The sequence below is a fragment of the Rhizophagus irregularis genome, chromosome 29 (genome assembly GCF_026210795.1).
Source record: "Rhizophagus irregularis chromosome 29, complete sequence".
NCBI classification, from domain to species: Eukaryota; Fungi; Glomeromycota; class Glomeromycetes; order Glomerales; family Glomeraceae; genus Rhizophagus; species Rhizophagus irregularis.
Window position 1 is genome coordinate 2558851 of NC_089457.1, and position 16146 is coordinate 2574996.

The following is a 16146-nucleotide window of genomic DNA, read 5'->3' on the forward strand; positions in this document are numbered from 1 at the left end:
TTCCCCCTGAGTTACGCTTTTTGTTCCCGTTCAATTCATCGGATTCCGGTTCGATAGCCTTTTCTTGTTTTCTGAATCCATACTTCCGCTTATATCTTTATAATTGTTAATTGTTTCCTGATCCGGAATTATATTTTCTGGTCCCTTAATAAATTATTAAATATATTAATTATACGATGATTATTGTTTTACTAATTTTATATCTTATGTTTAATCCATAATACATAGTAAATAATAACAGCCTATCTAAACATCGCTCATTTTTTAGATGAGATATTTACTAGTAAATATATTCATCATTAAATAAAACATTAATTTTTGATCGTAATTATTTTCATAATTTGCTCGGATAAACGAAATGAATGGTCAGTTCCGAAATAAGGATCATCTGAGGTTTGCGCAGCGAGTGCGCAGCGGAACATGTATAAACTAGTTGAGGAGTAGTTACTATTGATATGAAGAATATATTGTCATGAAGGGCCAAAATGTCCTTATATTTCGCATAATTTTATAAAATATGAATGAATAGGAGGTAGTTTTTGAAATTTTTTTTTTACCTTTAAGCAGTAAACATCTCGCACAATTTTTTTTAAGGTGTGACATAGTTGATTAACTTGGGACTAGTTTTTCTCAAATGCAATAATAAGGTGGGTCAGTGGGTGCTCGTCTCGACGTCTCGACGTCTCGTCGTGATTCTATTAATCTATTATGGCACGAAACAAAATTAATTTACAAATCAATTCTCAATACAGGAGATCGGGATAGCGAGGTATTATTAAATAAAATGACTTAATAGAATAAATAGAATATCGTAGAAAAATAAGAAAAATAAGCACACTATAAAAAATCATATAAAACCGAGGTAATCAAATTCAATGGTTAATAAAAAATTATTTTAATGTATATGAATATAATAAATTAAACGTAATATATTTTAAAATTCCAAGAATTAAACAACAAAATTAAAATTAACTTCTAATTTATAAATAAAAATATATATATATAAAACTCCAAGAATTAAGTAACAAACTTAACTTCAAATTTATAAATACTACCAAAATCTACAATTTTTACTCCTTTAGCATTAATTTGATCCAATAATTCAGAAGATTTCTTATTATTTTTAAAACAATTTTCTATATTAAATATACTTAATAATTTTAATTTACTATTAGTTCTTTCAATAAAATTTAAAATAGTTTCAAGAAATTCTAAATCAACATTACAATTAAAATGAATTATTTCTAAATTATTATTATGACAATTTTCTAAAAATTTCTTAAAATATTTATATCTACGAGAACGAATAGTAATTTCTTTAAGATTAATAGGTAAATTAATTGCTAAATTCGTAAATAACAAATCACGTAATTCATAATGATAATTAAATTTAATATGTAAAATTCTTATTCTTAAATTTTTAAAATAATTTGTAAAAAGATCAGGAAAAGTTAAATATTTAGTTTCAATGTCTAAAGTGTTAAGATTTAAACAATAAATTGATAAATTTTTCATAATTGAAATTGTTAAATTTTCTGAAAATAATAATAAACTTTGTAAAGATTCACCTAAATATTTGATTATTGAAGCTGTAATATTATGATTCCAATCATTACATGAAAGGATTAATTCTTCCAGTTTAAATGATGCAAAAGTTAGGATATCAATTTCATCTAATAATAATCCACAACAATAATGAAATTTTAAATATTTTAAATTATGTAAACTTATAAAATTCTTTAAAGAAATATTCTTAAAATTAATATGTTCAAATTCGATATAAACTAAAGAATATTTTTGAAATTCTAAAGATATCAAGATATTATTTAATAAAGTATTATCACAAGATAATTTGAAATCTTTAAGATTTTTTTGTTTTTGAATAACTTTACAAAGTTTTTTAAAAATGTAAGAATTATTTTGAATATAATAAGAAATAGAAATTTCCAATCGTTTCAAATTTAAACAAATATTTTCCATATCGATAAGAAGTTCTTTTGTCATATTAGTATCATGAAATTGTAATGTTAATGAATCTAAATTTGATAAATTTGAGGTGAGATTTTTAATATTTAAAAATTTTATATCAGAAATTGTAATATAAAAATGTTTGATATTTGTACATTTTTTTAAAATTATTTGAAAAATTAATGGAAGAATATTTTTAGATAAATTATCACGTTGAGTAAATGATAATTTTGAATAACTTTCAAACCATTTAATAATTATTAAATTCATTGTACTAAAATCAAAAATTTTCAAATATTTTGGATATTCAAATAATGGTTTATTATATTTTATATTAATATTATTAATAAAATTAAAATTAATATTATTAAGTTTTAATTGATTTTTTAATAATAATAATTCTTCTTTATCAAAGCATGAAATCAAAGTTAAGATAATTGAATAACTATTTTCAGCCATTCTTATAAAAGGATTTGCGTATAGCAAAGGAACCGTGATTTCACACCATGATCTATCAACTAATAAACAATTTAATAAAGTTGAACGATCATTTTGAAATTGATTTAAAATATAGTAAATACAATCATAAGGTAAATTAGGTAAAGTCATTTTTAAAAGAAAGGGAGTTCTGGAAATAAGAAACAAAATGAATGAGAATTTATAAATTAAATTGTTGTACAGACCAAAAAAGATCGGCATTGTAAATATTTAAAAAATTTAGAATAATTCTTTTATATTAAATATCTAATACTATATACTTTGTAGCCGAAACGGCGAAACGCCCCTAGTTTCGGCCTAGTTTTCGTTTCGGTTTTCGGCCGTTTTCTGAAACCGAAACCCTGGCCGAAATCCGAAACTATGTCGAAACCTAAAAATAGGAATATAATCAGACAAAGAGATCAGCTGATCTACATCTTAAATCCAGATTTAACGTAGTACCTCAAACTTTCTTTATTTTCTTTCCCTTATTCTCCTATAATAAACACTAATGGCATAACCTATTAAGGATTTAATTAAATTTTTTAATTAAAAGTTGATTGGTTCTTTAAAAAGGGCATCCTATTAGCAAAATATGGGAATTTTTTGTCTCCAAAACGTGAAGATTTTATACTGAGACATAACCAAAGAAGTGGATGATAATGAAATTCAAAATTCACAATTATAACTTTTTTATTATAGTAAATAAGTAGTAAATAGTAATTTAAATTTTTACAATTTAGCATTAATAATGTATAAATTTAAATAACAGAAAATTGCTAGCGGTGATTGTCACCATACCAGCATTATGATGCACTTTTGGCCTGAATAAAACACTGACCGGCATTACATCATAAATCCACCACTGGTGATATTTAGCAATACCCTAAATAATAATATCTGATATAATAAAAATAAATGTATGTTATATTTTAGTAACAAAATAAATATTAAAAAAGGGTTTGTAAGTTTCGGACTTTCAGCCTATAATAAAAGATAGTTTCGGAGTTTCGGCCAGGATTTCTGATTTCGGCATTAGTTTCGAACTTGGGTTTCGGATTCGGCTAAAGAATTAAAAAAAACGTTGCGAAACGTTTTTTTCTAATATAATATAGTGAAAAAAACGTTTTCGCAACGTTTTTTTACTAAAGATTAAAAAAAACGTTGCGAAATGTTTTTTTTCTAATATAATATTGTGGCCATATCTTTTGGGAAGTTTCGGCTACAAGTATAGAATACTAAAGTTAAAAAATATATGTTGACTACGAAATGCATAATAAATCACGTTAAATACTAATTTCAGAATCCAGATCCTGTGATTGCGTGCCCTTAACGACTTAACGTACAGTAAAGGTGTACGATGTTAACATACGAACTGGCCCGAGTTTAGAAGTTATGCTCTTGCACGTGATAGCGTTAACGTTAACTCTGGTCAGTTTGTACATTAATATCGTACACCCTCGCTGTACATTAAGGAATCCCCCTAAGACTACCCAATCGTAACCTCGTAACCTGAAAAAAATGTCGCGAAATGGCCGGCATTATGCAACTTGACTGAAATTAAGTGTAGCGCACATGTGATGGATAGTGCGTGTTGAGTAGGATTTTGTACTAAAAAAATTTCAAATCCCCTAGATACTTATGAAAAAAGGAAAACAAAGAAGGGTGAGACGCTGGTGATGAAAAAATGTCACGTGACATTTTTTTCACGTTACGCTAGGAAAATCATCACGTAATTACTGCGGTTGTCATCTGATCCATTATTACTGTATCATTACTATTTAAGTAAATCGGACCGATCATGATAAAATCCCGTAGATTCCTGCAAGCTTTTATACTTAATTAGGTTATAGGTATTCCACATGTGTTGCACATATTTCTATATTTATAACAACAAGTTTTCCGAGCAAATTTTTTTTTTTTTTCGCACTTTTTCTCAATTGTGAACTTTTTCCTTAAAATGACTACTCCTTATTTATCAGACGATTGTATTTACTATATTTTAAAATATCTTCAAACTTATCATTCATCTTTATTCAATTGTATATTGGTTAATCGATTTTGGTGTAGAGCAGCAATTCCTTTGCTTTACGCAAATCCCTTTATCAGAAAAAATAAAAATGTAATCTTAACTTTCATATTAAGTTTTAATAGAACAGAAATTTTACAATTAAAAAATCAATTAAAACTTATTAGAAATATGAATATTAAAGATGAATATAACCCATTATTTGAATATCCAAAATATTTAAAATATTATAATTATTATGGTATAGATTCCACAATTTTTGAATGGTTTAAAGGTCCTTCAAATTTTTCTTATAATCAAAATCATAAAAATTATAAAAATTTTTGTTCAATATTTCATCAATCAATTTTAAATAATTGTAATAATATTGAACAATTTAATATTGATTATCATTCATTTATTAAATCTAATCCTAATTTTATTATACCAATAACAAATTTAACAAAATTAAATTCTTTAACATTAATTAATTTAGAAAATTTTGATCAAGAAATTGAAAAAGATTTTTTAAATAATTCATCAAATAATTGTTTAAATTTAAAGAAATTGGATCAAGAAATTGAAAAGGAGGATTTTTTAAATAATTCATCAAATAATTGTTTAAATTTAAAGAAATTGGATCAAGATATTGAAAAAGATTTTTTAAATAATTCATCAAATCATTTTTTAAATTTAGAAAAATTGGATCAAGAAATTGAAAAGGATTTTTTAAATAATTTATCAAATCATTGTTTAAATTTAAAGAAATTAGAAATTTTTTTAAGATTTGATGTTTCTTCTATTATAAGAAAAAACCTTTTTAAAATTATACAAAATCAATATAATCTTAAAGAATTTAAAATATCAAGTTTATGTTTATTGGATAATAATTTAATTTCTTCATTAGAATTTCAAAAAAATTCTTTAGTTCATATTGAATTTTCAAATATTGATTTTCGTAATATTTCTTTTAAAAATTTTATAAATTTATATAATTTGGAATATTTAAAATTTGTTAGTTGTAAAGATATCAATCCATTAGATAGATATGAAATTTTAAAATTTGCAACGTTTAAACTTAAAAAATTGGAATTTAAGATGAATGTTTGGGATGTAACTATTGAACCTACAATAATTAAATATTTAGGATCTTCTTTACAAAGTTTATTAATAGGTGAAAGTTCTATGATAATTCCTATGATTGAAAATATTTTAATATATTGTTTAAATCTTATTACATTAGAAATAGAAATTCTTTATTTTAAAAATATTGATTTATTAGTATTTCAATATTTTAAAAATTTAGAAATCAAAAAATTAATTATTGATTCTTATGGTGGTGATGGTAGAATTAATGATATTTTTATTAATTTAGCAATTAATTTGTCTATTGATGTTAAAGAATTTTCTTTTTTACATTATTCTAGATGTAATCAATTACTTTTTAAATCATTTTTAGAAAATTGTCATAATCATTTGGAAAAAATTTGTTTAAACTTTAGTTTAGGTTATAATTTTATTGATTCCGAATTTCTTACGGTAATTTTAAATTATATAGAAAAAAGTAATAATAGTTTGAAATTTTTAAATTTTATTAGTGCAAAAAGAATATTAAATGAGGAGGAATTAAGATTATTAACCGAAATTAAAGCTAAAGGAATAAGAATAGTAATAGAATTTTATTAAGTTTTTTTCTGAAATACTTTAGGGAAATTGATGAAAATACTTTAGAATTACTTTAGGAAATTATGAAATACTTTAGGAAATTTATGTATTATCATTTTTTTTTATAAATAAAAATATTAATAATTTCAACGTCAAAAAATAGACATACACGTATACACACGTAAATACACGTATACACGAACGTTAAAATATTCGGGCGATACTTTTATTATTGTTTTAGTTAGAAGATTAGAACCCGATCCCCTCCCGATTTAAACTGAAAAAATTTTCGCGTACGTATTCATTCAGTTTGCTAAGTTGTCATAAAATCATCATGATGTGCAGTAATTTCAAATATCTATAGCATAAATGTCGTATATAGATGTATTTGCTGATCTTGTTAGAGATTCATTGTACATGTGCAAAGCGGATATAAAGCGATCAACGGTCCAAGAATTGAAATGGCTGATATGGCGTATTTGATGGTAGATCACATAAAAAAGGTATGGCGTATTCGGTGGTAGAACATGTAGGTATGGCGTATTCGGTGATCAATTGAATCCACTATATTCCAGATGATCGAGGATTACATCATGAATATCGGTCTTTCCTTAAAATCATAAATCATAATAAAGCTATATCATGGGAATTAGATAATAAATGATGATGGCTAATGATTGGTGATGATGCTGCTTTTGCTAAAATGAAATTACCTCCTTATATCAACGAATTACAACAACTTCTTAATTTTACAACGAAACTTAATATATAGCAGCCAGAAAATAAAAAAAAGTAATCCATTCATGTAAAATGTATCCCGTCCCGGTACATTAAATTCTATATTACTAATAGGGTCATCTACTGAATCTTTTTAATCTGCAAGTGCCCTACTCTATATCATTGATACATATAAAGATCTTGATATTTTTTTTTGGACTTGCAGTACTCGGCTCCTAATAATTTCATGTTCAGTATCATGTGATGATCAAAGTTTTTTTATACTTAAACGTAATTAATACGACTGAGACATTATCATTATGTAAATTCTGATTCAAAAAAAGATCACGATTTAAACTAATTTTTTCCAATCGATTACGTGAAAGAAATTATTTTAATTACTTTGACATTAATAGATAGATTATTTGCTAAAATAATTAAACATTTCGCGGACAACGTTAATATTTTATTATCTTATTCCTAAAAATTTTTCATAAAAAAGGGGAATGCTAATATAATAAATCAAATATGTTTGAAATCAAAAGTCCTATTTCTAAGATGATAAGGTTTAAACAATATATTGAGATCATAGGGATTCACCATCACATAGATCACACCACACAACTACACCACCATCACGCACGAGGAAAGAAATTACAACTTTCTAAACAATAACCATATTGCCAGAGTATATTCCAAGCGGTATTACTACGCGTGTAATAATTTGTCTGCAGGAACCCATTTTGGTAAATAAAAGTTTGTGAGTGGAATAGGGTCATGGCATTGTTCCCGATGCTGTCACTTCCTTTCATAGGATTGTAATTACATATTACGATCTATTAACTAAAAGACGTGAATAAATGATATTTCTTTCATATTGTAATTCTTCATGTGTAATGGTATATTAAAGAACAAATTACAAAATATGTCTATGCTACTGACTGTGGTCTACCTTAATACGTTTATGCTACTTCACCACGATATACTGAATACTCTTAATCTGCAAATTCCTGATCCTCAGAAATCCTGAAATGAAAATAAGCTGTGAGTGCATTTTAATGAATAACATGACATAAATAAAAAATTTTCCAAGAATAACTTCTATACCATTCATCTTTCTAATTATTTACGTTCAACAGTATCATATGATAGACGCGAAGTTTCTTCACACTTAAACGCAGTTTTCTTTCATATTGTAATCCTTATACTGGTATTAAAGAACAAATTATAAAATACGTCCATGCTACTGACTGTGTCTACCTCAATACGTCTATGCTACTCCATCTCTATACCGGATATTCTTGATCTGCAAATTCCTGATGCTCAGAAATCTTAGAATGTGCGAGTACATCTCAATGAATAACATGACCGTATAAAAAAAAAATTTTCCAAGAATAGTTCTATACCTTTATGAATACCTCCCCCATCAATCAGATTCATTACATTTTAAAATAAATTTTTAATTAAAGTATTAAAATTTAAAGATTTTTTAACGTCTTTTTTAAATTCCGTATAATTAAATCGGTCGCGAATTACAAATTTTTTCTTCATTTTAATTGATTTCGATGTGAAATTTTGTATAAAAAGATTCATTCATCTTCCTAATTATTTCACGTTCGGCAGTATCATATGATAGAGGTGAAGTTTCTTCACACTTAAACGCAATTTTCTTTCATATTGTAATCCTTCATATGTAATACTGGTATTAAAGAACAAATTATAAAATACGTCTATGCTACTGACTGTGGTCTACCTCTATACTAAATACTCTTAATCGGCAAATTCCTGATCCTCAGAAATCCTGAAATGAAAATGAGCTGAGTACATTTTCAATGAATAACATGACTGCATAAAAAAAAAAATTCTTTTCCAAGAATAGCTCCTATACCTTTATATTCATTCATCCTCCTAATTATTTTACGTTCAGCAGTATCACGTGATAGACGCGAAGTTTTCTTCACACTTAGACGTGGTTGATAAATCTCGGCTTTTTTCCATACGATAAATAATCTTTGCTGTTATATAATAATCCGAGACATTGTCGAATTCTAATTCTCAGGTTGTAGCACACTTTTTAAACATTCATTTCTTGAGAATTCATTTGATGAATATGTATTAAAAAGTAGATTTTTAATTTCTTCATGGAGAATATGATCTTGAATACCCACGCGCTCTAGCACCACGAAAAAAAAGATATAATCAGATAATCAGATAAACTAGACCACGCTAAGCGAATAATTCTATTTTACGAAATAAAAAAAAAATTACTCTACTAAATTTTGCAACATACATGTGTCTCCAGGTTATTTGATCAATTCCACTTATTTGATGGATATGCGATGTAGGAATTATAAAATAATCAAAAGTCTGTGATCGCATCATTTCGAATCGTGTTTGTAACTCTGAGAGTAAAAAAAAAAAAAAAATTGAATAGATCACAAAAAATTAAAGTAAATCTGTCGTTTTTCATGTTCTAAATACAACATCCCATAATGGGCGAAACTAACCTCGTTCCAAATCAATTCTCACCTTGAAAAAAAAATTCGGGAAGATAAGTTTTTCGCAAACTATACGTGTAGGTAATTATATACGTGAAGGTAATTATATACGTGTAGGTAATTATATACGTGTAAGTAATTATATACTTGTAGGTAAACAACAAAAACTTCCCGAGAACTGAGCCTCATGATATGTTTATTATATAACGTTCTTGTTTACAAAACGTAAAGTTGGAATGGCAAAGTTTCTCACCGGTATCACGCCCCACCGCGTTTTCACTGTGGCATATAATTTGATATCAACCAATAAAATATTTTATAGAGTAAAAGGTGCTCCACAAAGTAGAGACGGGAAAAAAAGCCCCAATTTTTTTTTGAAACACTTTTGTACGGTAGATTCTGTCGCACAGTGTCAGATGATCCATTTCGTCCCGAAAGACCGAAAGGCCGAAGCGTGTGGCGGTACGGCTGTGCGGGGCTGGCTTTGTAATCCTTGTAATCGAAATTAGTAGTTATGACATATATTGAATATAAAAAAATATAACAAAAGATAATCAAACTAACCTGTTAAATCATAAAGATAATATAATTTTATAATATTCTATTATTAGAAACGAAAAATTTTATGAAGCAAACCATTATTGAAAGTTTTAAATTTTATTACAAGGAGACAAATTTGGTATTATTCTATAATGAAAACAATTTTTAACAACTTGGTTTCAGTTAATTGTAAATATTAACAATAATATTTATTTGTTTTACCTATATTAACCCATAAAGATTCTATCTTGTCATACATACCTATAAAAAGAAATTAAATATTTAAATATTTTTCCTAAATTTTATAGAATAAGGAAATAAAATGTTTTTGAAACAAAAAAAAAAATTTAACGTTGAAACATTTTCAAATTAGTAATGATTTTCATGATGTTTCATTTTGTTGGTTTAAAAAACCTTATAACAATGTTCATGTTGTACAATAATTACAATATTTTTGTTTCACGTTTAAATTTATCCCATAAAAAATCATTAAAATTCTTTATCATATAATACAATTATAACGTCAGATATAAAGATGAAGATCAATTTTTTTCGGGTCCATTAATGCTAGATTTAGAAATATATTACCGTAAATTGCCCAATCATTATACGAAACGATACATATTTTTACGGGACAATAGAAATTCTTTGCTTAGAAAAATATTACCGGAAATTGCCAACAAAAAAATGTCATTCAATCTGAAATCAGAAGATTAATATACTTTGTGTAAGTATTACAAATAAATCACATGTATTACATGATTTTTGTATAAAAATGTCACCATTTTTTCTTTATTCCGCTAAATCCAAATTTGTATTACTCCTATCTCAATAATTTTTTTTACTCCTTGACTTTTATATTTATAACTCATATAAACTCATATAACTCATACTTTCTATAAACTTTCTTCTAAAAAAAAAAATGTCTGTCCCACATATCCCACATTTGCCAGATGATTGCATCTATTACATTTTAAAACAACTTAGAAATGATCGCTCCACATTATATAAATGCGCCAGAGTGAATAGATTTTGGTGTAGAGCAGCGATACCTCTTCTCTACGAAAGCCCTTTCCCCGTAAAAGGTAAAAAACTTCTCATGACTTATATGTTAAGTTTTAATGAAGAAGAAATTTCAAGATTGGAAGATTCAATGAAGTTTTGCGGATATGAAAGCTATGGTAAAATTAAAAAAGATTACACAACATTATTTGATTATTCAAGATTTTTAAAAACTTATAATTATAAAGCTATAAATTTAACAATTTTTAGATGGTTCATGAATTTTACAGTTTTAAATTATTATAATACTCAAAAGGATAAAATAATTTGTAATTTTTGTCCATTATTTCATCAATTAATTATAAACAGGTGTAATAATATTGAACAATTTACTATTAATTTAGATTCATTTATTAAACCTAAAGTTACTTCTACCAAAAATTTTGCAGATTTAGAAGCTTTATTATTACCATTAAAAGGTTTTGAGAAAAAACTTTTAAAAAATTTAACATTACATTGTTCAAATTTAAAAGGAATCAATTTTTCAACAACAAATAATGAACCAATTTTTGTAGAAAATTTTTGTACAATCATTCAAAAACAAAAAAAACTTGAAGAATTTATTACTCAACACTTATTTAATGATAAAATAATTTCATCCTTAGAATATCAAAAACAATCCTTAATTTCTATTGAATTATCTTGTGTTGATTTTAGTGAAATTTCTTTGGATAATTTTATAGATTTACATAATTTGAAATTTTTAAAATTTAGTAATTGTAGTGATGATGATCCTTTGAGACGTTATGATATTTTACAATCCGCTTCTTTCAAACTTCAAAAATTAGAATTTAGATCAAATCATTGGGATGAAAGTGTTGAACCTATGTTAATCAAATATTTGGGTCCTTCCTTAACTTCTTTATCAATACATAGTACTGTAACTGTTCCTATGTTAGAAAGGGTTTCAAAATATTGTTCAAACCTTATGAAATTAAAAATAGCAATTTATGATTATAACAAAATTGATTATTTAATATTCCCTTGTTTTCTTAAAATTAGAGTAAAGAAATTAATTATTAATATTCCTTTGTCTTTTGGTACTTATACTAGTGAAATGATTACTAGATTAGCAAATAATTTATCTATTAGTACTGATAATATTACTTTGAAATTTCTTAATCATGATCGTGCAAAATCTCTTCATTTTTTTAAAACATTTTTTGAAAACGCTCATAGTCATTTAAGAAAGGTTAAATTTCATTATGGTAAAATTGGTTCGGATTCTTTTAAAATAATTTTAGATTATATTAATAGTAATGATATTAATAGATTGGAAGTTTTGAATATAATTGGAATGAAAAGAGTAGTTTTATTGGATGTTGAAGATTTGAAAAATTATAATGAAATTAAGGAGAAAGGAATAAAAATAATTAAATTATAAATTATATAGAAAAATTCTTTAGAAAATTCCTTAGAATACTTATTTATTTATCATTTTTTTTTTTATTATATTTTTATTATATTTTTTTTATATAAATAAAATTTTATATTATTATATTACTTTAAAAATATTGATATCTCATGATTAACGTACGGATGAATTTGGTGGTGTGGAACTGTTTCCTTTTACGAGGATTCATAAGTCGTGTGATAAATAGCGTGAAGAAAACGACATCAATAGGTAAAAGTAAAAAAAACAAAAAAAACAAGTAAAGGTAAAAATTCTCCATCGAATAGATATGAGTATGACGGTCGATGTGGAAAATGTGGAGGGTGCAGCTGTCACTGCATCAAGCGCGACAGGACGTAAGGACCTTACGTCGTAAGGTACTCGTGAGTGATGATGTTCTAGTGAGCATTATTTGGAATACTAACCGTACCGTGTATATCTCCGTAGATACATGTAAGCAGTAGTTCAAATATTTAAGTCGTTTATCAAATGTCCGTGTCTGATCGTTGGCTCTACATTAACAGCGAACAACCGTTTAGTACGACGTAAATGAGGCGAATTTATTTCATCAATTATCTATGGTGTAGCATCAACCTCCAATGGTGACATAAAGATTCATCCAGAGTATCAACTCATGATAAAGGTCCTATTGAACGGGTTATAAGAGTTGGTAATATTATCATCTACGTGACTGAAGAAAAAAAAAATGATATTAACTACCGTCCAAGCACATGCATCTATTCAATACAATATCAAAAAACGCACTCACGATGATGCTAATTTGGATTATGACTATGAAACTCATATTAAAGGAAAAAATTTGGAATGCGCGAACATTCAGGATAATACAGGTGCTGCCACCTTCGCTGCTATCAATGCTATGAATAATGGTGCCATAGGAGGTGTAGCTGCGAATCAATTTGTAGGAAGAGCTCTTGCAGTATATATTGTATTGCAACAGGTATGAAAATTTTAAAGGAATTAAATGAGAAAAGCGCGAATATATTAACTCTTTTTTATTTCTAATACCAGGTATTGAATGGATAATAATAAGGGTTGTTCAAAAACGCGACAATGATGGGAAGCTTGATATTTATAATGTGTAATCCATTGCCTGAGTTAGTACCTCTCAACAACTTATCGTTAACCCGTGATGATCTGTTTATACCAGTCAGAAATTTATTTCTAATACTTATGAAGGATGTAGTTGAAAATAAACGAGTTAAATTAGCGAATCTTCACGAATATATTGCCATTTTTAAATGATAATAAAGTACTCTATTATAGAAATATTTATTTATTCAAATTAAATCATAAGTAAGTGGAATACATTCATGATGTATACTAGTAAAATTTAATAATGTTACTGCTCTTGCCTTAATTTGATCCAACAATTCTGTTTCTTCATCTTTCAATATCTTTCTAACTTTTTCATAGCTAAAAATTTTAACGAATAAATAGTATTCATTATACCGGTCCTGTGTGAATAGTTTCTTCGACTGAACAATTGCTATCTGTATTTTGTTGTATATGTCCCGCCACAGCGGGCACCTGATCTCTTAAAAAGTTTATAATTTATATTTGATTGCGAATAACCAAAATGATGTCAAACGAGTGCGTGTGATTAGATCGCATTACTATTAAGAACACCCTATGGAATGACCTGACCGTTCGGAGCGTTGAACAGTGTCTCTTTTGCATAGATCAATCCCTGAGAAACACGTTTTAACTACTGGCTCAGGATGTTGCGAGCTGGCATTTCGTCTGTTTGATTTATCGTTGTATGAATCTTAAACCCAAATTTAAAAATGTGCCATAAAAAAAAACGATTACGTAATGTTGCACAATCAGTACAACGACATACATAATACAACAACATACATAATACGACTAAATACGTATTATCATTCGTGTTCGGTACAGGCAATATGATTATCATCAAGCGGATGGTTAACTCCAGCTCATTTAGCTTATATGAAACTTTGTTAATTTTTCAGTAAAAAGTGGATAATGCTATCAAGCACGTTGATCCTGACTGAAGCGTCAAGTTATTTCTTTTGCTCTCTCGCTTTCCTGGAAATATCTATAAAAATGAAATTAAAAATAAATTACAAAATATATCATCAATATCGCTAATTGGATCTATCCCATATTATATAGCAATTCTGAAATAAAAAAAATGAGCTATTAACAATACATCTTCATTACTAAATAAAAAATGCCAAGAATAATTCCTATATCATATATTTTAAATAATTTCATATTCAGATAAACAAGTATTTATTATTATAGCTCACTCAAAACTACTTTTTGGACGTGCACTTTTGTTATTTCCTTCTAAATGAAAATTCTTACGAAGTAAATTCTTTCAAGATTTAAAGGTGACCGTATACAACATATTAGATCCGTTAAGTCGATTACGGTAACGCGCTGACGTGTGTATATTTTCAAGGCAAAAAAGTGAGAGATTGTTACAGTGTCAATTATTATACTTTCTAAAGGTGCTCCTAAATACTTGATTATTGAAAATGTAATACTTGCTTCAAAGGTATTCGAATTTACAAGATTTTTTTTTTAAGCTTATAACGCATTTCTTTATTAAATGTATAACATAGATACATATTAAATTAGCGTTAGAAATAACCTAAAAGTACACCGTTCCGTAAAATAATGCACTTTTACAACTAACGCATCTATCTAAAAGAATCTATGCCATACTAAACGTAAATGAAAAATAAAAATAAAACCATGAGGTTTTATTAGAAGTATAAAACTAAAGAAACAACACAAGTATCAGTCGGTAAAAGTAGAAATCCATCGCAAAAAAAAGGAAATGATGGGTATGGAATCGCGCTGACGGGTACAAGTGTGACGCTAAAGCTCAAGAATGGACATTATATGTTTTATAAAATAATACCGGCAGACGTTAAATTGTCAGAAGATGAGTTGCGTACAAAGTAGTACAAGATGATTTAAAAGATTTACAAGACGATCAATTATTATTCAAAGTATGAATATATTTATTAATATAGTTGCGGGCTAAACTAGTTTTTGAATTTGGAAAAACATCTAAACCTCAGTTTCGACAATTTTTTTATAAGAATTTATTATAGTTTCGTCATTACATATAATTTTTATAGTTAGGTTTTACCAATTTATTATTAAGTTTTTAATATAAGTTTTACCAAGTTTCGCATTTATTATTTTTATTATGGAGTTTTGCCTGCAACCTTAATTATATATTTTTGGTAAGATAATAAGGATTAAAGGAGTAAAATACTTTAAAGATGAAGATAAGTTAGCAGAAATGGTAGCAAAAACATTAGTAGAGGAAGGTTGTATTAGATCATGGATTATTTCGCCTAGGTTCAAAAATTTTAACAGCTTCAAAAAGAATGAATAGTTGTGATAATCAACAAGAGGTCAGTAAAAGTAATAGTTCGATATCAGACGAAGAAGAAGTAGTAGATACGGTAAATAAGTATAGGCAAGATCTCTTGAACGAAGTAATACCTAACATCCCTACAAAAAAGTTAGCGGATCATGCAACACTGGAGAAGGTTGTGGAAGTGAAATGAAAAAGGGTAAATGATCAAATAAAGTTGAAGAAAAGTTGACAGTAAATAAGGTACAGGAATTTGAAAATTTAAATGCGTCTTTTAGCAAAAAAATAATAGCGAGGTAATGAGACTAAGAAACGCGTTAATAAGGAAAAAGAGACAATAGGGAAAAATTTCAGAGGGTTACTAGAAAAGATTGTTAGTAATAGTACAGTTAGTAGTTTTTTATAAATAGGTATTTTGTTTTGTACGTTTGTA

The 16146-nt window shown here is 26.7% G+C and overlaps 5 protein-coding genes across 5 annotated transcripts; 3 read left to right on the plus strand and 2 right to left on the minus strand.

Moving 5' to 3' along the window:
• Positions 1 to 1017: 1017 nt before the first annotated feature.
• On the minus strand, positions 1018 to 2577 carry OCT59_019894 (uncharacterized protein; the record flags this gene model as incomplete). Its single annotated transcript, XM_025326028.1, has 1 exon — positions 1018 to 2577. The coding sequence occupies one exon, from the start codon at positions 2575 to 2577 to the stop codon at positions 1018 to 1020; it is 1560 nt and encodes a 519-aa protein (XP_025178149.1).
• Positions 2578 to 4371: 1794 nt separating this feature from the next.
• OCT59_019895 (uncharacterized protein) lies at positions 4372 to 6292 on the plus strand. The gene has a single exon (XM_025326029.2). The coding sequence runs from the start codon at positions 4406 to 4408 to the stop codon at positions 6137 to 6139; it is 1734 nt and encodes a 577-aa protein (XP_025178150.1). The 5' UTR covers positions 4372 to 4405; the 3' UTR covers positions 6140 to 6292.
• Positions 6293 to 7276: 984 nt separating this feature from the next.
• Positions 7277 to 10132, minus strand: OCT59_019896 (uncharacterized protein; the record flags this gene model as incomplete). The annotated part of the gene is made up of 10 exons (XM_066143840.1): positions 7277 to 7671; positions 7788 to 7861; positions 7943 to 8636; positions 8724 to 8850; positions 9104 to 9237; positions 9343 to 9402; positions 9587 to 9612; positions 9774 to 9825; positions 9898 to 9934; positions 10106 to 10132. The coding sequence occupies 8 exons, from the start codon at positions 10130 to 10132 to the stop codon at positions 8596 to 8598; spliced, it is 504 nt and encodes a 167-aa protein (XP_066005550.1). The 3' UTR covers positions 7277 to 7671; positions 7788 to 7861; positions 7943 to 8595.
• A 543-nt stretch (positions 10133 to 10675) lies between these two features.
• OCT59_019897 (uncharacterized protein) lies at positions 10676 to 12442 on the plus strand. Its single transcript, XM_025332040.2, has one exon. It carries the CDS (start codon positions 10796 to 10798, stop codon positions 12317 to 12319), a length of 1524 nt encoding a protein of 507 aa, XP_025178151.1. The 5' UTR covers positions 10676 to 10795; the 3' UTR covers positions 12320 to 12442.
• A 592-nt stretch (positions 12443 to 13034) lies between these two features.
• OCT59_019898 (uncharacterized protein) lies at positions 13035 to 13375 on the plus strand (the record flags this gene model as incomplete). Its single annotated transcript, XM_066143841.1, has 2 exons — positions 13035 to 13289; positions 13361 to 13375. The coding sequence occupies 2 exons, from the start codon at positions 13035 to 13037 to the stop codon at positions 13373 to 13375; spliced, it is 270 nt and encodes an 89-aa protein (XP_066005551.1).
• Positions 13376 to 16146: the final 2771 nt, after the last annotated feature.